The sequence below is a fragment of the Manduca sexta genome, chromosome 27 (assembly GCF_014839805.1).
Source record: "Manduca sexta isolate Smith_Timp_Sample1 chromosome 27, JHU_Msex_v1.0, whole genome shotgun sequence".
NCBI lineage: Eukaryota > Metazoa > Arthropoda > Insecta > Lepidoptera > Sphingidae > Manduca > Manduca sexta.
Genome location: NC_051141.1, coordinates 17,426,954 through 17,452,843, shown reverse-complemented (window position 1 = coordinate 17,452,843; position 25,890 = coordinate 17,426,954). Strand labels below are relative to the sequence as shown.

The 25,890-nt window shown below is 36.7% G+C and overlaps 3 protein-coding genes across 7 annotated transcripts in view; all 3 read right to left on the bottom strand.

Annotated features, from left to right (window-relative positions):
• The window catches only part of LOC115447434 (pyruvate dehydrogenase phosphatase regulatory subunit, mitochondrial), an 81,228-nt gene that overhangs the window by 50,125 nt on the left and 5,213 nt on the right, over window positions 1-25,890 (bottom strand). Inside the window, exon 1 of one of the 2 annotated variants that reach the window (XM_030174471.2) lies at window positions 6,567-6,974. The exons of the other annotated variant lie outside the window; for it this stretch is intronic. The gene's annotated coding sequence lies outside the window, so the exon portion shown is untranslated. Of the gene's footprint in view, window positions 1-6,566; window positions 6,975-25,890 lie in introns of those variants that run through there. 2 annotated transcript variants of the gene reach the window in all.
• On the bottom strand, window positions 2,788-5,803 carry LOC115447435. 4 transcript variants are annotated; one of them, XM_030174476.2, is made up of 2 exons: window positions 5,698-5,803; window positions 2,788-3,570 (listed from the first exon to the last, which is right to left on the bottom strand). In XM_030174476.2, exon 2 carries the CDS (start codon window positions 3,543-3,545, stop codon window positions 2,880-2,882), a length of 666 nt encoding a protein of 221 aa, XP_030030336.1. In that variant the 5' UTR covers window positions 3,546-3,570; window positions 5,698-5,803; the 3' UTR covers window positions 2,788-2,879. The 4 variants fall into 4 exon arrangements, with proteins under 4 accessions (XP_030030336.1, XP_030030337.1, XP_030030334.1 ...); XM_030174477.2 differs by having other exon boundaries at window positions 5,742-5,766; XM_030174474.2 differs by having other exon boundaries at window positions 5,660-5,743.
• LOC119190864 (protein ZBED8-like) lies at window positions 23,352-24,593 on the bottom strand. Its single transcript, XM_037444051.1, has 2 exons — window positions 24,274-24,593; window positions 23,352-24,044 (listed from the first exon to the last, which is right to left on the bottom strand). The coding sequence occupies exons 1-2, from the start codon at window positions 24,520-24,522 to the stop codon at window positions 23,448-23,450; spliced, it is 846 nt and encodes a 281-aa protein (XP_037299948.1). The 5' UTR covers window positions 24,523-24,593; the 3' UTR covers window positions 23,352-23,447.

The window sequence follows — 25,890 nt, the reverse complement described above, 5'->3', positions numbered from 1 at the left end:
TAATGTGTTTTTATATTATGTAGCAAAAATGTGTTTTTAAATAGCTGTATTTAAAATTGCAATATAATGCACACCTAATTTTGTAATTTATTTGTAATAGTTTTTTTGTAAGTACTAATTTTATATTGACCAAATACAAATTATATTTTTTTAAACTTTTAATCAGCAACATTCATCAAATATAAGTGTACGTAACATAATTATAACCAAAATTATTCAAGTTGACTGCTAGAACCCTCATAATATTAAAGCTTTTGTATGCAGCATCTTGTTTAGTTTCAATTGAGTTTAGATAAATCTTATATTTACGTGAATGTTAAACATCGAAATAAAACTATTTTGCAGATTTTACAGCGGTTTTAGTATTATGTTTTTTTTCCAACGTTTCGCTGATTTTGCACCCACTATGGTCACTAATGGAGTAATGGGTTGGTCATCCGAAAAGTCAGTTACAATATCTACCTACATTTTACAATTAATTTAGATTGTAATATATACTTATTATAAGTAGTTATTTGTATAGTTTTTCCCTCTCTTGAAGCTTTGCCGTGCCCGGCAGGGTCCACAATTATGTCACGTGTATTAAAATGTAACATCTATTGTAGAAAATGATTGTGGAGTGCAATAAACTTTGTATTTAAATTTGAATTACTTATAAGTACTAGAATGATTTTTTCATATAGGCGTAAATCGCTGAATTCGAAATAAGACAACGCCTTATTACCAATTGATAATAACTTTAGAAGTTAAATTTGGTCCTTGTCCGGTCTATAACTTACTATACTGGTTATTTATTAAAATTTTATATACAGTAAATGTATACAGGTACACTTAATGTCTGAGGCATTATATTATATTTTATCTTTAAAATTTAGTAATTTGTATAATTTAAGGGTATAATTTAAGCATTAAATTGATTAATATTATTATGTAAGTGTCTCACTAAGAATACCTAATTCATGTCGGATTCACATATAGTAGATGTCACAAAAATATTGTACTGTTTCATATCTTTTACTTATAGCATTTAATATGTTTGAACATCAGTTTTATGAAATAAATTTAAAAAAAATCTAACAGTCGACCTTTGGTGGATGCAGAGATGAGACAATATGGGTGTAATTATATAAGAAAATAAATAAGAAAATACACATATTAAATAAAAAAATGTTTAATGTCTTTGTCTTAAATAGACTGGTTCTTGGCTCTCAGCTCGGCCAAGTACTGTATTGAGTAGAAGGATACCATTTTTTTTCAGAAAGTCTCTCCAAAAGCTATAAATAAGTAAAGGAAACAATTTACATATTTATCTATTTTGCCTTGTAAATAATATCCTTAATAAAAATAGTTTCTTATAAGGTCAGAGGGCCCTATTCCGTCTACGGAGGTAAATCCATATTATTGCCATTACGAACGTCCTAATCGAAGGGCAGCTTTAGGATATAAATAAAGATTTTTTCGTTTCTTTACCTATATGGCTATCTAATTTGTGTTTCGATTAATAATAATAATAATATCGGCCCTGTATTATATACTTGCCTACTGCTGAGCACGGGCCTCCTCTACTACTGAGAGGGATTAGGCCTTAGTCCCCACGCTGGCCTAGTGCGGATTGGTAGACTTCACACACCTTCGAAATTCCTATAGAGAACTTCTCAGATGTGCAGGTTTCCTCACGATGTTTTCCTTCACCGTTAAAGCGAACGATAAATTCACAAAGAATATACACATGATTTTAGAAAAGTCAGAGGCGTGTGCCCTTGTGATTTGAACCTGCTGGCATTCGTCTTGGCAGTCCGTTCGACACCCAACTAGGCTATCGCCGCTTTGTGTTTCGATTACAACTCCCGTAATTGCAAATATACGGATTAACTCATGTGAATGGAATAGGACCTCTGACCTTAACCTTTACATACTTTAAGTTGTGTAAGTAAGGGCCTGTTACAAACTCACACATCACACGCATTTCCCTGAAGGGGTATGCAATGGCGCAACCAAGACACCCACTATTCGCCAAGTGTGTTCCGTCCCATGACGTGGTAGGGCACGAGCTTACCCCCATATCGGGCTTAATATCCAGATTCCGGGCTGATACTGATCAGAAAAACCCAAATATCACTTTGCCCGGCCCGGGATTCAAACCCAGGACCTCAAAGGGCTCTCGTACCGCGCATGCAGTACATTAGTAGTGATAATTAGAAAATATCGCAATACATGTATTCCTTTAGAATATCTCGCAAAAAAGTGCAACTACATGAACATAGCATTGCATTTTGTAATTTTAAAATCACGTTATGTATTTTATGTTTACTTAAAAGAAATTAATTTATTCATACCGATTTTTTTCTCAAAGGAATTCATAAATCACCTACTTATAGAGAAAATACAATATTAAACAATATCGTATTCTAACTTAATGATCGTAGTGAAGGGTAATTGTAAAAAAATTGTTCAAATCAATCTACGAGTGTGCCTTTTTAATGTGGGTTGGTGTGAAAAACTTGATCACAAGATGCGTGAGAAATTATTATATTGATTGTTTTGTTTAAGATCTTTAATTTTTAATAAAAATGTGTTTTATTTAAAGCAATATGTGTGTATTTAACAGTATATATTATGTTTAGTATAATGTAGTTTATATCATTTCATATGTGTTGATGATATGGTATAAGTGTTAGTATTCATTGATCGATGTTTTTTTATATCGATCCATTGAAATATGAAAAAGACACTTTTGTCTATTTCACATTTCATGAAATGAAACTCAAATAAAAGGCCACATTAGAAGAAAAACACCATTTATTATTGTAAATATTTAAATACAAAATTTAGAAAACACATATCCAAAAAGTATTTTAAGACGGTAAAACAACTGAAGCTTAGGGCGACAACGACCGTGGTGTCGACGCTGCCGAGGACTCCCCCGACGACTCGGTCTCCAGCGGTATGGCATGTAATTTGTTTAATAAATCTTCTCCGATGTCGAGTACTTCATTTGCTTGTGGTCGTGGCGACGCTATATACCCCGGGCGCAATACAGTTGGTCGAGGAACTCCCCACTGTGGGTGTCCCTGTCTAATGGGACGGGATCCCAAGCCGCGGATTGGTACACGTGGTCTGTACTGTTCCCAGTTGTAGGACGGTGGTAAATGTTCACTGATTGCTCCTCTCCCCGCGTATGACGTGGCAGCGCCCTCGAAGAGCTCTCCTGGCTGTGGACGGTATGTTAACCCTCGCACCCGGGCTCTTCCTTGGATTGCCCTTAATGGCTGGCGCGGCGGCATGGGTCGCGCGAAATGAGTACCAACCCGCTGGGGCAGGCGAGGGGCCAGCCCACGTGGCGAATACATTGCTCGCGGTGCTCCAGGACGCCGGTACAGTGATCTTCTTCGAACCGCCGCACCCACCGATTGTGGTCTCGACGCCTGTGCTGTTGAAGATGCCTGAGGCACAATAGCGTCGTCGTCTGGATTCAGGTCCATAAGATCTAACCCTTGATTCGCGCTGTCATGATCGCGCTCGGGTCCTTCACCTTGGAAGGACATTTCAAAAACTTTTCACTGTTTATTTCTAAAAAATATTTATGTGAATAATTAGACACGATGACACTACCGGATTAGGGGTCGCAAACCGGGATCCCGGATTTCAAAAATACTGAAATACCGGACCAAATTAAGAACTTCAAAATATCGATATTTATTTAACTAAAACTGGGATATTCGGTATTTTCGGTATTTTGTTAAAATAAAATTCAGTATAAATTGTGTGTATAATTATTAATTTCTCGAGTTTTAAATCCCAAAAAAAAAACGCTTGCATTTTCATTCATATGTAAATCGCTTGCAATTTAATTCATATTATGTATAAGCGTGTTTTCTATGAAGAGCGAGCAAAATACATGTCCTATGACTATATTGCTAGTTTAGTTTTATTTTAAGCATAGCGGTGTTAACTTTTATTTATTTTTATATTTTTATTAGAACTTATTAGAAGTGTTTTTGTTTTTTAAAGTTTGTGTTTTTTTTTTAAGATTTTTATCGTAGTCAAACGATATGTTTGAAATTGATTTTAATTATTTTTTAAAAGAACGTAATGCTGTTACCCTCCTATTATTACTGCAGTGACTGAGTAAGATTTATAACTAGAGTAAAAATATTTTTACATTTATTTAGAGGAATAAATTGTCCCGTTTTTGCAATATTTTTTATTACTGCTTCGCTCCTAGTGGTCATAGCGTGATGCCATATGTATACCCTATAGCCTTCCCCTAGAAAGGAGTTTTCCACCACTTAAATGTGTTTTCTATTCAAACCCATAATTCCACTGATTAGCGTGTTCAAAAAACAAACAAATTCTTCAGCCTTATATAATAGTATAGGTTCCGAGTTAAAAATCCCGCTATATTTTTTCCCCGGATAGAAAGTAGCCCATGTCCTTACCAGGCTCTCTATCTATCTCCATACCAAATTTATCGAAATACGTTGAGTAATTATTGAGTTTATCTCGTTCAGTCAAAGTGGTTTTGGTCATTGCTTTATAAAATATTTTTTGGATTTTTTTATGAGGAACAATTCCGTGACGCTTGGTAGTTGCATAGCTTTAACCGTTTACGCAACGCACGCAATTTAAACTCTCAAAAGTAATAATTTTTTCCCGTTTTTGCAACATTTTTATTACTGCTCCGCTCCTATTGGTCATAGTGTGATAATATATAGCCTATATATACGAAAAAAGCGCTATCCAACACTAAAATAATTTTTCAGTTCAAACTAGTACTTCCTGAGATTAGTGCCTTTACACGAACAAACTCTTCAGCTTTATATAATAGTATGGATATAGCTTATAATATTTTAATTTGATGACTATTTTAACTTTGATCCTAAGGGCTCCAGACTGTTTTAATATTAATATGAAAATACTTTGTAAAGTATTGTAAGTGTTTATTGATTAAACGTTTATTTTATCAAGAAAATAATCTCCTTTTATCATTCAACCTTTAACTCACTAAGCTGTCATACTATTTAACATTTAATTAATAATTTAAATGTATATTTCCTATTTTTTAACAATATATCTTCAACTACCGGAAATACCGAAAATACCGGAATACCGGTAAGATGCGTTCGGGTAATATCGGATATGGGGTAAGATCGTATAACGAAACATTTACCACGAATCTATGGTTATTTTTTTGTTTAAGCTACATAGGCGGCTGTTTCTTTTTGACCCGCCCCAATACCAAACTTGATGCTACGATCAAGAACAGGTGAGCTGTGTGCATTGAAACAAAAAGGTGGATTTCGCTCTTCTTAACATTATTGAGACTTCTATTTGATTTTGTGGACCTTGTCATACTAGCTTTAGAAGCGTTGTAGAACGATGTCCGAACTTACCCCGCGAATATCCGATCTTTTCTGAGGGTTTAAATGTCTATACAGATATTATCACCTATTTTTAAGCTTACACAGAGAGAATTGGAAGATCATTAAATTATCACATAAAGTAGCATTAATAATAACCAGTTTCATGTATAAAATGCCGGTACCGCTTTAATATTTTATGAGAAAAAAATATTTTCGAAACTCTTCGCAACACACCGAAAAACCGTCCGAAATTAGCCGAACGCACCTTACTTATTTTAGAACAGTACCGAAAATACCGGTTTTGAAAAATGTTCCGATATTGCGACCCCTATACCGGATGCATCAAAATTAGCAGTGCGACTGAGCGCCGAGGCGTACCGTGACTACAACGAGCCGGCCTGCGCTCGCGCATGCGCCGAGCAGACCCCACTACGTACGCGGTGAAAATAGTAGGGAAAAGGTTTGCAACAATTAATCGTACAAATATTACATCGTACAGCGCTAAATGCAACGTTATTGCTACATAAATAAATACTAGTATACAAAAATTTATATTTCAATAATTGTAAAGTTCAATACAAAGCTTGGCACATTTCCCTTTTAAAGAAAAATTTTAATAATTGTATTTAACTTATTATTCTATAACACAAATAAAATATTTGTTATAATTGTGCGTAATATGTAGTAGTGTGGAGATACCGACGCCCCCTCCCGGACCCTCGCCGCCGCCCGTCGCCACCCGTCGCCACCCATCAGGCAAGTTCCGCGGCATGTTTGGAGTGTGTGGGAGGCTATGCGCCCGCCATCCCCACCAAAGCCACGACCCTCATCCCCTTGTGGTACCAAGTTACATAACCATAATATACGCATAATAGCAGCGCAATATTCAGGGCATAATAACATTCCATAGTTTAAATTGCAATGAAAAACAGTGTTAAAAAAAAACAATCATGTGTATATGTGTATGTCAAATATGGGTAAAAATCAATCGCTGAGCGATAACGCGCCTTCTGCGAGTTGTAAGACAAACGAGCAAACATAGCATTGGCTGAATAATTCTGGGGTAGGAGGGATGATAAGGAATGTTTCGTTAAGCTAAAATATAATTTAAGCATTTATGTACATTGGTTAAAATTTCTGCATTGTAAAACATCACGCGCTCAATCACAGAGGACGCATTTCGCAATAATTTCTAGAACTTACCATTTTCAGCAACACGGCACGATCAGCATCCGGCATACTTTACGCGAAATTATGATATATATTTTTATTTTTCATTTCACCACATTTCTACTCATACGAAAAAATACACCATAACAGGATAAATCAGATTAAAAACCAAATGATAGAAACAGTTCTTCGTCAGTCCATTGAAAATAATAAAATGATAACACCATATACTTCACATAGAACAAAAAAAAAACAAACCAAAAAACGGGGAAGGGGTACAACGTTATTGCGCGTAAGACTACATTTTTACTGATTTAGTACTTAGACATGAAAAAAATAATCAATGGCTCTTGTAACAAAGGAGTTACTTAATACAAAAGAAGTGAGCAATAGACCTGCCCGTCCGGTCCGTAAGATAGCGGGTAACATAGTGGGACGGCGGCAAACGGCGCAGGCAAGGATGGCCGACCCATTGCGCAGGCTAGCCGAAATACAATCAATACATCACCAACCAATCCAGAGCCGCCGCGCCCGGAGCCCAGGCCGAAATCTAGCTCACACAGACGCACGTCGCACCCTAGACAAGGGGAAGTGGGACGCGGGGTACGCTGGCCGGGCCCGGTGCTGTGGAGGCGGTGTGGGAAGCATCTGCAGGACCGGCGAATATTCTGATCGCTGCGATTACATTTAATATTCATTTATGATGACATATTTCAAACAATGGATTTCAACTCGCCCGCGCTGACTGATTATAACCTTACTTAACCCCGCCGGTTTTGGGGTATGTTTGTTTTTTCTAACGGTGGCATGCCGGGGCTGGCCTTGACCCCGACCTTGGAATACACGGCTCCCGAGCCGCACAAAACAGAAGGGGATCGGTAACTATGTCAAGTTCACGGTTAAGAGCCACGAATCTCGCTCCGTCGCCGGGGGGATCTTTTCAATTATTTATGAAGGCAGCGTGCGGTAAAGGATCGCAATACACCGCCACTGACGCCTATTAAAACGCTGAGTGGAGTTTTTTCACTCCCTTACATCTTGTAATAAAGACGCCGTAGTTAGAAATAAAATTCGTGAGTTGATTTACTATTCTAACTCTCGGTTTAATTCCTGTATAACCTTAGGATTCTCGTGACAGTTAAAAAATTAGTGTAATCCGGATATTAATATATTATGCACACCCTTAAACAGTCAACATGATATATAAAAAGGTACATTAAATCCAAACATCTCAAAACTTTACATAGCCTCATCGAGAAACCGTGCGATAAGCAAAGCAAAATACTCTCGATGTCGACACGTAAAATCTACGAGTTGTATAAAATAGGGACGCTTCCAGGAAAAACATACTGCAGTATTGATTTACAAAGCGTCTGCGACCACCGAATATAGGCATCCTCCCCCAGCGGCCAGCCACCCCGACAACGTAGAGAGCTATAGGACACCTGCGCGTTTCGAACATTCTAGACTGCAGTATTGATTTTGGGGTGCGGATATGGCCGACCGGCGCCACCCTCCGATCTAGGCATCGAGGTAGCTCTGTATATCTCACTGACGCTTCCGAACGACGCTTTGTTTCAATATTCGAACAATCCTCAAATTTGAATTTGCCGCTTTTTTGAGCAAGCTTTTGGGACGCAACAAGGTTCTGCTAACAGTATTTTGTTAGCCGCTGCGTACGACAAATTAGGAGGGATCAATTATGAATTAAATAATTTTAAAATCATACAACATTTTTGTAGTGTATTTTGTATGGGGTATGTTTGTCTGTTAGCCCTCATAACTCCTTTTTTAAAGTATCTTAGGAAGACAATAAGTACGCACACGATCGTGCCTTTAGTTCCCGAAGGACTAGGTATTTTGCATCGATGGCATAGTAAACACAATGTTTGGCCGTTCTTGGAATGAGTCATATTCGTCACGTAATGCTGCGTTCCTACAGCGTCAATGTTCGCCAAAAGCGAATCCGATCACGGGTAACAACCCTTATATGTGTGTATTTGTTTATTTGTGTGTATAGACGGTGCATCAGCATCAGCTCAATCGAATCTTTTGTCTAAGAAATTTCGTTTTTTTTGCTTTGAATGACGAGACGAGCTTGCCGTTCGCCTGATGGTAAGCGTTACATCCGCCCATAAACAGTAGAAACACTATCCAACACCTTGAATTACAAAGTATTGTTTGGTATTCCACTGCACTCGCCATCCTGAGATGAGATGAGACATGAGATGTTAAGTCTCATTATGTCAAGTAGTTCCACTGGCTACAATGTCGTTCAAACCGGAACATAACAGTGACTACACACTGCTGCTTAACGGCCGAAATAGACATTGCGGTGGTAGCTACCCAGGTGGACTCTCATATATGACGACGACGATCTCAAATTTAACATCGGAAATAAACTAGGTGATGTAAGTAGCATACAATTATACTACGAGGTGCTATAAGGAACAGTTACAAATAGCAACAAAAACATTTCTAGAAAAGAAAAAGACACAAAATCTTTAGCGAAACATAAAAGATAAGAACTAACACAAAGAGCTATGGAGAAATGTATCGCAAATATAAGGAAAATACACAAAGTCAGAAGCGAAATTATTACAAAAAACAAATTTAACAGATGGCCTCACGCAAGCTCTAAAACTGAAATGGGCAGAGCATTTTCACGATACACAGACAGCAAATGGGCAGTCAAACTACAAAATGGAAAAAAACCATTGGAAAAAGAAAAATCGGTAGTCTGAAATACAGATGTGTTGAAGACTTAGCAGAACTTGCTAGTGAGCTTGCTAGGGAGTGATTGGCTAGCTATTGGATAGACACGAAAGGAAAAAAACTGGAGTAGGCTTTCATCAATAAGAACTAGCCATAAATAGTATAATCCTTTCACGCGTGACGCGATGATTATGGGAAATAAAGATTCATTTTTGTATATGTAGATAGTCGTAATAAATAAGGGTCACACAATATCCATAACACAACAGCAAAATTCAAAGTCCGAGGACAGTGAGTGAGATACTTCACAACTTGCCACAAAATGTATATTAAACAATTTACTGGAAAATAAACATCAAAAGATTGTGTTAGATACTACTGTACTGTTTACGATACTAAAACCGTGTCAATAAGCCCAACCAACATCCTGCTAAGTCTGTGATTCTGGAGTTACTCAAGAGTGATGATTACAGTTACCTCGTAAATCAAAAATGAGAAGCAGAATTCACAGATGAGATGCCACCATAAACGTTGCAATAAATCCAGTAAGACATCCACATCCTCATTGTAAGATAATCAGTCCTTTGTTATGCAATTGCACTCAGGCCATCGACTCAGGCGGACAATTGTATCTGATTTAAATTTGGAAACTTGGCAGGGATAACATATATTATATCGTTAAGTGCCACACAATTTTTTAACTACGACATCAACAAAAATAACCGACCGTATCTATGAATTAAAATAAGTTACAGGGACAATATTTACAAGAAGGTGACTAAAGCAATGGCCATCATGTTGCAGCATACATATTTCCACTGAGAGTCTCAAATTAATAAGTTGCCACTGACCTATATCAGATAATTAAAAATAAAGCCTGAGCCTTTGAAGTTAACAATCAGTATGTGGTTATTTCTGCTCGCAAAGATCAACATTAACTAGTTTCCTTCAACATTCAAGTCCATGTCTAAAGATAGACTGTACATTAATCGAAAGAACATAGAAATGTTTATAGTTGTAGTTGTGAATATCTATGTTCTTAATCTGTCTTCTATACACATTATATTTACTATACACCACAGTTATTTTATGCTATATGTGTTATATTATATTAATACTTTAGTACATTGAATTTCCAATCCCATTTATTACTCTTTAATGACCGCCCGCTCATTTCGTTCCTAGTTATGTAAACTCATCCAAAGGTTGTCTGAAAGAGATCGCCCTTTATCGCGAAATGACTGGCATTTGTACTTCCTGCTTGCTCATACTCTCTATTGTATATTTACTTTTCTATAAAACTTTATGTACAATAAAGAATTTTAAGAAATTAATAATAATATCGTAGATTTTCTGTGTCTATATATGAAATATATTTAAAAAAATATATATAGTAGGCATTGGCGTATTACAATAAAAACACGCGTTGAAAATGTCCTAACAGTAGAATATTTATCTTTATTCTGACTTTAGTACAAACTGACTTTAGTATGGTCAATATTGACAGCTTGTGGCTGTGTAAGGAGTGGCGCTCATAATATAAGAACTCGAGTCTAAGTGTAAACTTGGATTTGAATAAAAAATATTAGTCAAAAAGTAAAATTATTTGTTGTTCAAGTGAATAAATAGGTTATCATAGTGACGTTTTGGTTGCCATTTTAGTTCAGATTTTGAACAAATAGTTTATATGGACGTTCGTGTCCATAGAATATACGTAAATGATTCTGCTTAACTTATAGGGTAGGCCGGGGACAGTTGGGCGTTGCATACACAACTAATATCATAATAAATTTATACCGTTTTGAAATAAAAATGTTTGCGAAGCGGTATAGTTGATATTAATCGTGGTTTTCACAACTGGGTACGTGGGTATAATAGGTTGTTATTTTCAGCCAACTGACGGTAAAAACGAACGTTCCAGAGTTACGAAACCGTCACGTTTCTTTTATCCTGGCTGGGGTACGAAATGCTTTTGTTCCGAAAACAACTGTAAAACCCTACAAATTTACAAAACTGGCTACTTTTATACTTTCCAAGTTTCCCAAGCCAATTTCGCACACAATGTAAAAGTTTTTAAAAAATTCCGTCATTTTTAAAAACGGTTTCTCACAAAGGCTGGTTGGGTAATTTTGTATAGAAACATTGCTACAACTTATAAATATTTTTAAGGTTTCGTTCGTTACGTTGAATAAAACAGAGTTATTGTAAACTTTGCCAACGTGAATATATTTTAAAATGGCAAAAAACGACTTAAAATCATAAAACATGTAGAGGCTGTGAGATTTAACATTTGAAAAATGAGACATAAGTACAATAATACTAATTAATTTTTAGTTCTAGAATAAAATTATTGAATGTTTCATGCAGGTTTCATATCATAATATCAGACTTAAATGGGTATGTGTATTAAACACCAAAACACAAATCAAAAACCTTTTGTTCTGCTATTATTTAGAAAATAAACAAGAGTAGCCTTTTCGAAATCCAAATGCGTCTTCCCACATACATTCATGATCAAGTTCAAACAAAATAATACATATACAAAAACTAAATCCCCATTTTAATAACGGCCCCTCCGCCCTGCAGCCAAACATTGTATCTAGATAGTTCTGTAGCTAATGACGCTGCATCCCTCCCTTTGCGCTCAAAGCTTTAAATTTTAGGGAATTGTTAATAAAAGCACCCCTCTAATTAGCAAGACCTAATATCTACAGGCCACCTGCGAGGGGACGCTAGTATCAAATTTTAGTTCCCCTTTCGTTTGACGAAAATAAGACTGTTCAATAATGGCGAAACGAACAGTAACACTAAATATAAATGTACCTTTGGAATCATAAATCCTTTGTTAATTTCCTATTAAAATCTAATACGATGAACTTTATAGCTGGCTAGCATTTGCCCGCGGCTCTGCTCGCGTTAAAAAGGTTTTCCGGGATAATAGTCCCGCTTTATATTTCTCAAAATAAAAAGTAACACTCAGAAGTAATGTAGCTTCTTATAAGTAAAATATTCAAAACGGTTTTATGGTTCCTGAGTTTAACGCGTTCAAACAAATAAACAGTTTTATATATTGATTTAAAATGTAAACAATTGGTTTTATTTTTATGATTTACAGTTTGCTTCTTTATTTCAAGATAGATTAAAATACAGATGGTTTAATGCCTTTAAACGTACCACTATAAATGTTAAAATTATTCTATAAAGATTTCTCTTATTAATATTTCACTAGCAACCCATACTGGCCTGTACGGGGTGCACAAATTATAATCTATAGTATACTCTGCTGGTCTGATCGCTCGCTGACGGCTGGACTAATCTTATGCCTAAAAATAAGCGGTAACCTTACTGGTGGTAGGTCTCTCATATCTGAGAGTCCGCTTGGGTACCACCGCAATGTCTATTTCTGCCGCAAAGCAGCAGTGTATAGTTACTGTTGAGTTCCAGTTTGAAGAACATTATAGCCAGTGTAACTATAGGACCTAAAAAAAAGAAAGGCCTCAAAATATCTGACATTAAAATATTAAGATCAGATAACTTATCGATATAATATTTTAATCCAGTCCTTTAAATCCCTTTCTTGTGTCAAACCTACCTGCAACCGAATTATACAGACAACGTATCTCGAATATCATTAAAGAGCACTACATCAAAGGTTCGCCGCCGCAGCGCAGGGTGGCGATCCATCGATTTTCGGGGTGCAGGCACCCTCGGGTCCCAACGAATGAACCCTAGATAACTAGATATTATACAGTTAACTGAAGGGTTCGGGCATCGCACCATTTATGGGCATGCTTCGCGTCTGGTCAACGCTATAGAAATGTACGTACTTATTAATTATGTGTGGATAAGTGTGCACGAGACCGTTTAGTTGTGATGACTAAACTTACCGAGTATTTGAATGATAATTATGCTTAATGATTCCTTATGTTTACGCGAATGTAAGACATTAAAATTGAACTATTTTTCGGATTCTATCGCGGTTTTCATATTTTAAAAACACACTGAGCTCATTCTGCGTAGATCGAACCACCAACAGCGAAAAAATTAAAAAGTTGTATAATTGTAAAATGTAAATACTTATCTAAAAAATGACGTGTGTATTCTTTGTAAATTATCACTTGCTTTAACGATGAAGGAAAACATCGTGAGGAAACCTGCATACCTGAGAAATTCTCTATAGGAATTTTCAAGAGTATGTGAAGTCTACCAATCCGCATTAGGCCAGCGTGGTGGAGGCCTAATCCCTCTCAGTAGAGGAGGCCTGTGCCCAACAGTGGGACAGTATATAATACAGGGCTGATATTATTATATTATTATGCCTCAATGACAAGTGCGGTTAATACCCATACAAAGCTTTAAAATACAAGTCCAGCTCTTAAAATGTGATTTTGCCTCATTGTCACTGTTTCTTATGGGCAGTCTTCGAGCCGAGCGGCCCGCCTTTCTCGTTACTTGTGTAAAAACACATGCCCTAAACTGCTATTGTAAAAAATCTTCACTTTTACTTCATATTATATTCTCTCTTCAATATTGTTTTAGTTTTTAATTAAATATGTCAAGTATAAACGCTGTGTACACGTATTAGTAGCACAAATATCAGATAATGTACCTTATTGTTTTATTACATTGAATGTTATAATATATAGTGTTGTTGGTTACCTTATTACAATAAACTTCATCGTCTACAGCTGAACAGACCTCAACCATAGGTTTCCAGGCTAAGCATGATCACTTGTCTGACATTTTTTTTGCATTTACCTCTTTTAACTCCTGTCGCAATAGTCACTTTGCCGTACTATCGACGATAATAGTGTTATTGCAAGCGGTCTGCTTGCAACGACTTCTTGTGACACATAATGTTTCTTTTATTTATAGTAGTATTTAGTTTATATCTAGTTTCAAAAATAATATCTAATTAAACGATGAATATTTAGTTCGCCAGTTTCCTTTATCACTCCACGCCAAATGTTAGTTAATGTACATGTAAGTATGTATATATAGTTAAAGACACTTTCTATTCATGTATTGTCCAATTAGAGTCACGTTCCCTTTTATCCCGAATTATTTACGAAAAAAACATTCATAGTTAATTTGGGGAAAGCTTTATGTAAGAGCTTAGGGGTGCAATGTGATGCATCCAGAACAGAATAATAAAATGAAAAACAAAAATTGAGGCTCAAAACCGGTTCTAAACCGTGTGACCGCGCGGTTGAGGGAAAACATATTTGTGTGTCCCGCTGCTGTGCTGGTGGCAGGATATATTTTATATCCGCCCGTATAGCGACCACTGTACATGAGGTATTAAAACCCGCCATAGTGACCCACGTCAGAGTGACGCGTTCCGGGATCAACCTGTGTATATCCGGATCCAACAGGCCGGCATAATTGTACATTATTTTGGTATGATCAATAAGATTCTAATGGTAGTATTTTTTTCGAAATAGGCTCTTACATCATTAATTTGTCATAACAAGTTCTTATTTAGTTGTATTTTATGAAATATTAGCTTTGGCTCGCGGTATCGTCTTTCGTTTCGTAGCCTATGTTGATCTCAAGATATTGAACTATCGTCATACTAAATTTCATCAAAATTGGTTCAGTGAAAGTTATGAAACCATAACAGATAGACAACTTTATCACAATAATATTAAATTAAAAATATATAAATACACTTACCTACACAATAGTTTTAGAATATAAAATGTATAACAAAAGTTTTTAATATTTCGCTGGCTCATTATTAATAGCTCCTATGTTAATTTCTACTGTTTAAAATGAGATTTGACATTTTCATTTTGGTAACAACTAGAAAAGACAATACGACGTGGTTCCTCCTTTATTGATCATCAGGGATTATTAGATTGGTTTACTGAAATTTACATAGAATTTTATGATTATATGATGTGTATATTTGCAATTAGTGTAAAAAATATATCATAGAACCTTGTAATAATGAGTCAGTTAATAATGATTTTTGAGTTCGATTGCATTTAAAACGAAAAAATCGTCATTCTGTCACTAATGACAGTGTTTGTACTCTGTAAAAAAATCATGTAACGAATGGGCTTTTTCTTTTCTAATAAATATTCATAGAAATCTTCTTCGGCGCATACGCATCTTATAAATTATAAAAATAACTGTTAGTCAATGTACTTATTAATTTTACCTTGATAATTTTTTCTATACTTATGCAATAGGGAAAATTTTATTAATTTAAATTGTTTATAGGTAATAGTTTTATTTGTAAATTTTCTAATGAAGAATCTGACTAAAATTCGCGAGTTGCGATCGTTTAAACATTCAAAACTTTGATTACAAAGGTCGGTTAAAATGCGGCGCGGCAATGACGTTAGGGCTCAAAGCTTCCTATCCTAGAGCTATTTTGAAACCGGGACGCTCCCCTCAGCTTGGGATGCGTTTAATTTAGGGTTCCGATGTCCGTCGTTGCGATGTGAAATGCGTATAATTAAAATTGCATTATGAAAGTCACGAAGTGGCTTCACTGACTACGCCGTGTTTAAGTTAAGACTTGATATGTAATGTATAAAATGGTATTGCAAAATCGATTTAGCGAACAAATTCATATCTTGGCACTTTTTTGATACACTATTAAACTGTAGGAGAAGTGAAACTGTTCAATAAATTATTTCGTTAAGAAGCTATTCTTATGTTGGATAATAAAGGCTGTATTTCATTTAATTACATACTTATTTCAGCATTAACCTTGACGTGGCTGAAGTCGTGAGCTATATTTATTAGATTTAAATCTATACATTACTTCACTGACCACAATCGCAACTTGTTTAGGCAAAAACTAAATCTATCTATAATGCAATATCAAAATAAGAAATACTATAGATTACAGAGTGAAAATTAGAACTAAAAACATTTTTAAGTCTACGGGCCGATCTGTCCTTGAATTTCGCGGGTGATATAGGGTTGTCCAACAATTACAAACAGTCGACCCTCCAGTTCATTTAGGCCTTGCATCAAAGGGCTGATCAAATGAATTCACCCTACGTATTCCACCCTTCCTCCCTGGTGCTGGGAAGGACACTAATTACATTCTGGCCGACGTTAAAATTATGTTTGCTTTGTGGTATTTTGTTGTTTAACTCATATTGGGTGTAAATTGAAATTTAAGTTTTTACTAAAAGTTATAAATGGACTTGGGAGTTACAGTATGATAACAAAATAAGAATATTATCTATACTAAATACAAATAAATGTAAACTGAAGAGTATTTGATGGCGCTAGTCTCTGGAATCCTTGGTATGATTCTGAGAAATATTTTATTATCCTTAAGTTCTCTGGACTACTTTTTAAACCGGAAACGTATATATATTACCCAAGAAATTATTCGGGTCTATCATCATAAGTACTTCAGAGTAGTTACTAACGCATGCTCTATTTCTGCCAACAAGCAGCAGCGTGCAAGCATTATTATTCTCGTTTCAAAGTCAGAAAACGTTAAAGTACATTGTACAAGGGTCTGATTCACTAAAATTCTTCGACTGGAGAGACGTTGAAGACGTTAATCATTCTCTTTGACGAAATAAGTATGAAATGTTGATGCAACAGTGTAAGATTTGAGCTGCGATTTGGCTTTTGCTTGTCAAAAAATTACTAAATATTTAAAATTAAATAAAATAATTTAATTCATAACGCAGGCCAACATAGTTGCTCAAAGGTTATCCTATCATGTAAAGATTAGCACATGAGATAAAATATTACTACAATTAAGTCAGCTAAAAAAGTTTGCAAAAAAATGGGGTATGAAAAGTAGGTAAGACATATAAATATGCAAACAAAAAAAAAACAAAATTTTAACAAATCCTGCATAATATTATGGACACAACACGTAATAGTTGGGTGTGAACTATCTGCCTAGACGAATGTCCGCAGGTTCGAATCCCAAGAGCACACACCTCTCTTCTATCATGTGTGATTTTTTTTGTGAATAATCGCTTGCTTTAACGGTAAAGGAAAACATCGTGAGGAAACCTGCATTCCTGAGAAGTTCTCTATAGGAATTTTGAGCGTGTGTGAAGTCTACCAATCCGCACTAGGCCAGCGTGGTGGACTAAGGCCTACTCCCGCTCAGTAGTAGAGGTGTCCCGTGCCCAGCAGTGGGTCAATACATACAGGACTGATATTATTATATAACATTATGTAGATCACACGTCAGATTAACTTTCATCAATAAATACTAAATGTGCGTAAGAAACGATTATTTAATGAATAACAATAAGATAGAGTAAAACCTAATAAGTTGTATGAACTGACTAATGGACGCTAAAAACCAAAATTATAAACCTATGTAACAATATACCTTAAATTACTTTTTTTTGAAAAAAATATCACATATTTTACGGTGGGCGAAATGGCTGTACTCCTGGCATTGCCGACTTCTATGGACTACGGTGACCATTTACCATCGGATGGCCTGTTAGCTAGTATTCCTTCGTTAGCAATAAAAGAAATCTTATACGTATTTGTTTTTTTTTTTGCAAATACTAATCTTTCCGCTACAAAGAGCGTAAACATTAGTTTGTCTGTTACGTGTTCTAGTAGGAAAATGTAGCAAATAGACCATGTTCTAAATTAATATATTATAAACTACCTTTATCTCGTGAAATTACACAGAGAGAAATACTGAGAAAAGACTTTCACGTAGACAAAGACGCGACCAAAAACAAATACCAAACAAAGCTCTCCACCGAGAAGTAGACTTAGAGAAAGAAGCTTCGCAGTCTATCTAAATAAATGTATCTCGCAAATTGATCAGAGTAAACAAACGCGATATTAAAAGGTATTTGATCAAAGGACGCCCTAGCCAGCCACCCTCGCCCTACCTACGCACATGCACCCGTAGATAACAACGATGTACCGACAATGCGCTGACCACCCACGCGCCCGTCCCGCGCCCTTCACCGCGGCCCGCGACTCTTCAAAGCTAGATAATACATAATTCCATTATATACTACCGTCCAGACTACATTATGTACGGGGGTCCAAATTGATTTTGATGGGCGCTTAATATGAAAATTCTCCCGAGGGGAGTGTTACGATGCAATGGCGTCCACAAATTTAATCCCAATACATATGGCACTACAGATTCACAAAGAGCGCTCTGCGTATTAATTTCAGCATTACCCCACCCCCTCCGCTCCCGCGTCGCCTCTCGCGCCCGGACCGCGCCCTGCGTCTGTTGATTCCTAGAAACCTGGGGGGTCAGGCTGTACCGCATTGATTTATGGCGGCGAGCAAATAAATCATATCCTCTCTGTCAAACATGTAACGTGAGTTTGAAGGCTCTCGTCGCTCTCGCGGGTTGCCATGACGACCGCCCCCTACGTAAATGAGATCTAGATGTGTAGGTGTACCTGTGTACCTGAAGGGGTGCGCAAAACATTCTCGAATATGCCTCCCTAACCACCCACCGACGCCCGGCGCTCGCCCGTTTCCTAGAAACATCCAACAATAGCCCGGCCGGCCCGGGCAGAGCTAAAGCTCTAGGATGCACTGAATTCAGTACGAGTTTAAAATAGGTTACCTCCCTCCTCAGACCTAACTTAAGCTACAGGTCACCCACCGCCTATGCTCGCTGTAACATCTAAAAGCCCCTTTCGTGGAAAATAATTAATAATTTAATTTACATGAAATATATTCAAATGTGCGGAGTCAGCATCAAACCTGTTTCTAAATGCGTCAGGACTGGTCCCTTGGGTATTGCGCTATTACTTATATTCACAATACTACCTGACTAAACAAAATAATCAAGTCCTAACTACTACAGAAATCATAAGGACTTCAACGCTGTGTACAGGCGTCGGAAGATCTCGCCAAATACAAATCTGAGAATGTACAATTATTTGTGCAGGTATACTGTTTATTGTGATGTTACCTTACCGTGTAATCCATCCTATACGGCCTAGTTGTGTGGACACTGGGACAGTGACATACCCTGGGCTCGTCAGGATGATATTTGTCATGAATAAATACAATCGAAATGTTTTTATGTTTATTTTGTCGCCGAAACTCGGCTAGGAGGGATTAAATTCATTAGAGGCTTAGCTGTGGTAGGAGACTACGACCTACCATACCCAACTATACCTTTAGTAATTACGATTTGGTAATTACTATGGATATAGTTGTGTCTTGTGTGTGTTCGTTTGCAAACGAAATACTTTTTTGAATCTACTCTCTAGGTATAAAAATAAAAATACATAATTAAATGAATAAGCGTTTTTAAATTAGTAATGATAACACCTTTAAGAGCGAGGTTTAATGAATCAATCTATAAGAGTATCTAGGCAGGTACAGAGATGTACATGATATCTTAGAAAAGAAAGTAATACGAGTAGCAACATACAAATAAGCCATCAGGGGCCTTATTCTCTATCCCGCACGTTATTTTAACAGTGCGTAACAAGCACGTTACACAACGCATCATGTTTAGGACTATAGAAATTTGGCTTACAGAATACCATTCCACGCACATTTCTCGAAGATAACATGACATGGCCGCGTTACGCGTTTACACTATCATACAGAATAAGGGCCCTGAGATATCAGATAAAAGATACTTTTGGAAACGACATTTAAATACTAGATACAAAATACTTATTTTACAAATACGTATTGAAAGAAAACAAATTATTAGAACTCAATATCATCCCCCCTAAAAAGAATATTTCCTCCACAAGGTTAACTCAGGAATAAGGTGAGATACTTTAAATAGATATACAGTGTTTTATCACAGACGTGGGTCGTAGGCAGATGGTCTATTACACCCTCCGCCTCTCTAAATTCAACAAAAGTAAATAATTTATTAGCTTTCATCTACTTAAGTATATAAAAAAAACATTTAATTTACACTGCCACTTTTTATTTTTCAATGAAAAGGTTTTGAATCATCTTTCTTACACGATCAGTGGGCTCAACGAATATTGATCGATAATTAATATCGGAACTGAAAAGCAAGTCGAAAAAAGAAAAATGGCGTCCATAAAGTAGTCTTTATTTTGTTTTCGATTTCTTGTCAATAATTATAGAATTTCATAGGCGTGCATGTGCCAAATGTTAAATAAATAGTTGGATGGAGAAGTGACCTATTTAACCAAAGATAAATATTATATAACACCTATAATATTTGAAAACTATTTAACATCATTTTTATCACTAACATACCTAATAGGTATTAGGTAGGGATTGCCTAATAAAAGATCTCCTAAATATTCTATCTAACTTTATTTTCCCACAACAGATAGTACCTTTTTTTCGCGGAGACGGTGTCTTAACTACCGCCCAGCTTGGGGGGACATCTGAGCAGGTATGTTGAGTTCACCGTACCTTACAAGTCGAAGTTGAGCCGCCTGGAAAGATGGTAAATGGCAAGCGACAGGCCGAGTCACTACCACTATATACGCAACACGCACGGCATACCAATTAAAACTCCACTGTAGCCATCTTCGATGCATTAGGGGCTGCGGGCTACCTCCAACAGGAGTGTCTAAGTTGTCGTCACCAACCCACCCTGCAGGATGCAGCCTAGAGCGGCCTATCTCCTGCCGTGATACGAAATCCGTAGTTTTTGATGACGAATCGCACGTTTTGTTACTACGAAGTGTTACGGATCCGATGACAAATTCGACGACGGATCCGATCCGTTCATCGCAATATTTCAGACATGGAATTTGTAAGAATTTATAGGGTTTCGCCACCCCTTTTTAAAACCATCTGCAAGGACAGGGTTCCACTGCTTTCTCAAAAAAAATAAACGTGGCACTAACCCCACCACTAATGTAAGCTACAGAACGGTGATAGATCCGAAGTATTTTGGTAGTAAAGTTAAATCCGAGGTTCGTCGTTTCTTCGTTTCAGACCGACGTTTCGACGTTCGCTTTTCAAAGTAGACCTTCTGAAGCCCCGTTCACCGAGAGACGCCTTCAGCACAAGGCTTGCCTTCAACGCTGCCGTTCATCCCGAGAGTCACATTGTAGTAATTTAACGGTACACAGCCCTCTGCCGCCAACCTGCGACCCTTCGATGGCCACTATTAGTTGCCTCTTAAGACAGGAAGGGGATACTGTGGTGGAATTCTCCACAGGGCGGACAACAGGAAATACCTACATATTGTTATGTGTATGCTAAATAAATACCTATACGATTTCATTACGTATGCTTGAAAGACTTGGGGTAAACAGTAACAAAATGAATTCTGACTAGGAAGTTTAGCTATTAGCTTTATTAATTCGAAGACACAGAAAACCAACACGAAACAGGTACGACCCATTTGGGAGAATCCACTTTTAACGAATCGACTGGAAGAGAACCACTAGTCACTACTATATGTGATTTGTTAAAGGAAAGTTAAAACCTATTCTGTCTTATTACAAAAAGCGAAATAAACCTTAGCTTAAACCTGTACTAACAAAACCAGGCTTATCTGGGAAACCACGGTTTAAATTTGTCCGTATTACAAAACTCATAAAAACCATAGACTTCTTAATACCGCCATTTGAACCATGGTCTATATATAAACCACAGACAAATACAAACAACATTCGTTCAACACGATATCATTTAATCGCAACGTCCCATATACCCAAAAAAGAAAATGTTTTCATACAATGTTAATGATTAAATAATGTTTAGGAGTATTAAAAATATTAAGACTTGGTTATTTTGCTCCAAGATCAACAATAGTTGTAACTACGATTGCAGTTTTGTTTAGGTTTCAAGTTTTGAGTAATGTTATATTAGCTGGTAATACATCAAAATGCGTGTTACGAAACGTAAGGTTCCCGCGTGTTATGTGAAACCATAACATTAAACAAAACTATTGCGGTGACTATTGCAAATAGCTTTGAAATTTATTATCAGTGTCTTATTGTATAGAACAATTGACTCTTTGTAATATTGGGATGAATCAACGAAAAAAAAAAGATCCGTAAATTGGAGTACTGAGGCGAGTCTATTGAGTCGGCGCAGCGTGGCGTTTCCAGTAGCTCAACGGCTTCAATATCCTCAATATCGACTGAATCTACCACGTTAATATCCATTTTCGATAAAAAATAACACAAGGCAATGAAACAGACGCCAATTTAAGAGATAATCTGACAAATGATTTGAAATTTGATTTGACATTTCCGATTTAGACCATCGTCAAACCAGGGGTCGCCGAGGTTTAGCATTAGACCATCAAATAGTCCATGGTTTATCGTTAAACCACTTTTTGTAATACCATTTTTATATAAACCGTACTTTGCATAGGTTTAAACCAGAGTTTTTAGTTAAACCTCGTTTTGTAATAAGACGGATTATGTCTTATTTTGCAAACGAATAAAAACGTTTTGTTCCCGCATTTTACGAGTTGTTGCAATCATACAATAATAATTATGACGTAGAGACACACACTTATGATAATCAATTCCAATTAAATAAAAGTTTTGTTGTACGATACTCAACAAAATGACGTCAACGTGTTCGCTGCGAATTCGGTACGCCTCCGCTACTCTGAATTTGCTCGCATTTGCCAATATGATAAAGAGCCTTAGATATATAGAAAGACAATTCTTTATTAAACACTACACAAGTTAAAAAAAAAACACATATACAAATTAACTATAGCTAGTGCAGCAATAGGCGGTCTTATCGCTAAGAGCGATCTCTTCCAGCCAACATAGAGTGAAACTATTTCTACAGAAAAGTTGGAGTGTGCGTTTACCTATAATTAAATAAATAAAAGCCTTATTATTATATCAAAGCTTGGCCGCCTACGTGATTTTAATATCCCTCGCTTCCCTCCTCGCCCCGCTCTTCAGCCCCTCAAACGTCTATCAAGTACTTAGGAAGCGCTGCGAGCCTAAAGCCCATCCGGGATGCAATATTGTTCATCCCTTTCTACTATCTCCACAGAGATTATTAGCCCGTCTCCCGGCACCTGTTGCTATGGCAACCAGACCGAGGGTGTATCCAGGCCCGCATCGAATATTCTAGATCAGTGGTTCCTAACCTTTTCAATGTCACTACCCCTGTGAACAAGTATGGGAATTGAGTTTACCCCTAGCCAATTTAAAATAATTAAAACCACACAAATTCGAACGAAAATATGTTTATTATCTAACTAAATTCTAAGAAATTGCACGTTTAGGTAACTAGTCAAGTAAAGTAATATGTAAATCTTGGAGTTAACTAGTGTGAAGGTTGAAATTGCTTTGCATTCGCAAGTTTGACAATATTAGGTTCGGTTTCACTCAACGCGCATCTCATGTCATGCTCAACATTCAGACGGTTTCTGGCTTTTGTTTTTAATGTAACAAGAGTTGAGAAACCAGTTTCACATCTGTAAGTTGTAGCAAATGGAATCAACATTTTTAAAGCTCTGTCAGCTATAATGGGATATTCTGCAGCTGCTTTTCGCCAAAATGTGCTTAGTTTATCATTTTGAAAATCAACTTTCAATGAGTTATTCTCACGCAGCCCGAGAAACTCTACTTTCGCTGACACATCTTCGTCCTTGAAAATATCGACGCAAGTAGAAAATGGTCTTAAAATCCAGGAGTAGGACTCACGACTGTCCATGTTCGGAAAATATTGCTGCAGTGAGTCTATCACGGCAGTTAAATGTTGAACCACGGAATTTTCAAACGTGATTTTCTCTTGTTTATATTTATTGTATGTATTATTATTTGCTAATTGCTCACTTAGCTGTGTAAACATTGACACATCACCAGCTTGAACTCTGCGTTGGTAAAGTTCCAATTTGCGCAAAAAACTTGCGATTTTATCCTGCAACGTCAAAATATTCGTTTCATTTCCTTGCAGTGAAATATTGAGACTATTAATTTCAGTGAAAAAATCAGCAAGGTACGCCATTTTTAGAATAAATGTTTGGTCTTTAATTTTTGCATAATATTCTTTTTTCTTTTTGTGTTCTCTGGTTTTCAAAAAACAATCCAATTTCTTCTCGTAATTCGTAAACCCTACTTAGAACTTTGCCTCTTGATAACCAACGTACCTCTGTATGGTACAAAAGAGCATTAAATGTAGCACCAACTTCATCGCACAAAACTTTGAATAATCTTGAGTTAGTGGCGCTGCCTCGAATATGATTAACAATTTTTACTATGTCACTCAACGTGTTTAGCAAATCTGGTGGAAGCGTTTTCACAGCCAAAGCGTAACGGTGTATCAAGCAATGATAGCCGAAAACTTGAGGAGCAACTTGCTTCACGAGTGCCTGAAAACCAGAACGGATGCCCATCATGGAAGGCGCCCCGTCTGTACAAGTACCAATCAGCTTTAACCAGTCTAGGCCATTTTCCTCTACTTAGTCTGGCCATAAATACTGTTACACTTAATTATAAAAAAATATTACATTTGAATTTCGAATCTGTCATTTTTATACGATTGTTCATTGTGTTTTCTCATTTTGGCGCCAATACATTGTAAAATATTTTGCGATATTAAAATGGTGTGGGGTGATAAAGAGAACCGAATCGCTGTGATAGCATTACACAAAGTAGGTATGGAGCCAAATGCAATTTTTAAAACTCTCCATACACTTGGTATTAGTAAAATGTTTGTGTACCGGGCTATTAATAGGTACAATGAGACCTCCTCTGTTTGTGACAGAAAAGATCTGGCCGTCCACGTAGTGTTCGTACGAAAAAGGTGGTCAAAGCAGTAAGGGAAAGAATTCGAAGAAATCCTGTCCGAAAGCAAAAGATTTTATCTCGGGAAATGAAGATAGCACCTAGAACCATGTCGCGTATTTTAAAAGATGACTTAGGACTTGCAGCCTATAAGAGACGCACTGGCCATTTCTTAACTGATAATTTAAAGAAGAATAGGGTGGTAAAATCGAAACAACTACTGAAGCGGTACGCAAAGGGAGGTCACAGAAAAATTTTGTTTACGGATGAGAAAATTTTTACAATTGAGCAACATTTTAACAAACAAAATGACCGTATTTATGCTCAAAGCTCTAAGGAAGCTTCCCAATTAGTCGACAGAGTGCAACGTGGACATTATCCGACTTCAGTGATGGTTTGGTGGGGTGTTAGCTATGAAGGAGTGACTGAGCCATATTTTTGTGAAAAAGGTATCAAAACATCGGCACAAGTGTATCAAGATACCATTCTTGAGAAGGTAGTTAAGCCCCTTAACATCACCATGTTCAATAACCAAGTATGGTCCTTCCAGCAAGACTCGGCGCCGGGTCATAAAGCTCGGTCCACGCAGTCTTGGTTGGAATCGAACGTTTCGGACTTCATCAGAGCTGAAGACTGGCCGTCGTCTAGTCCCGATCTTAATCCGCTGGATTATGATTTGTGGTCAGTTTTAGAGAGTACAGCTTGCTCTAAACGCCATGATAATTTGAGTCCCTAAAACAATCTATACGATTGGCAGTGAAGAATTTTCCCATGGAAAGAGTGCGTGCTTCTATTGATAACTGGCCTCATCGTTTAAAGGACTGTATTGCAGCCAATGGAGACCACTTCGAATAAGCTTTTTATATTTTTAATTGTTTTATATTTATGTATTAAACTGACACACTGTAAAAGTAATAAATGTTATTTGCAGTTAACAATTTTCTTTTTTCTTTATTACAATATTTATGGCAAGACTAGGT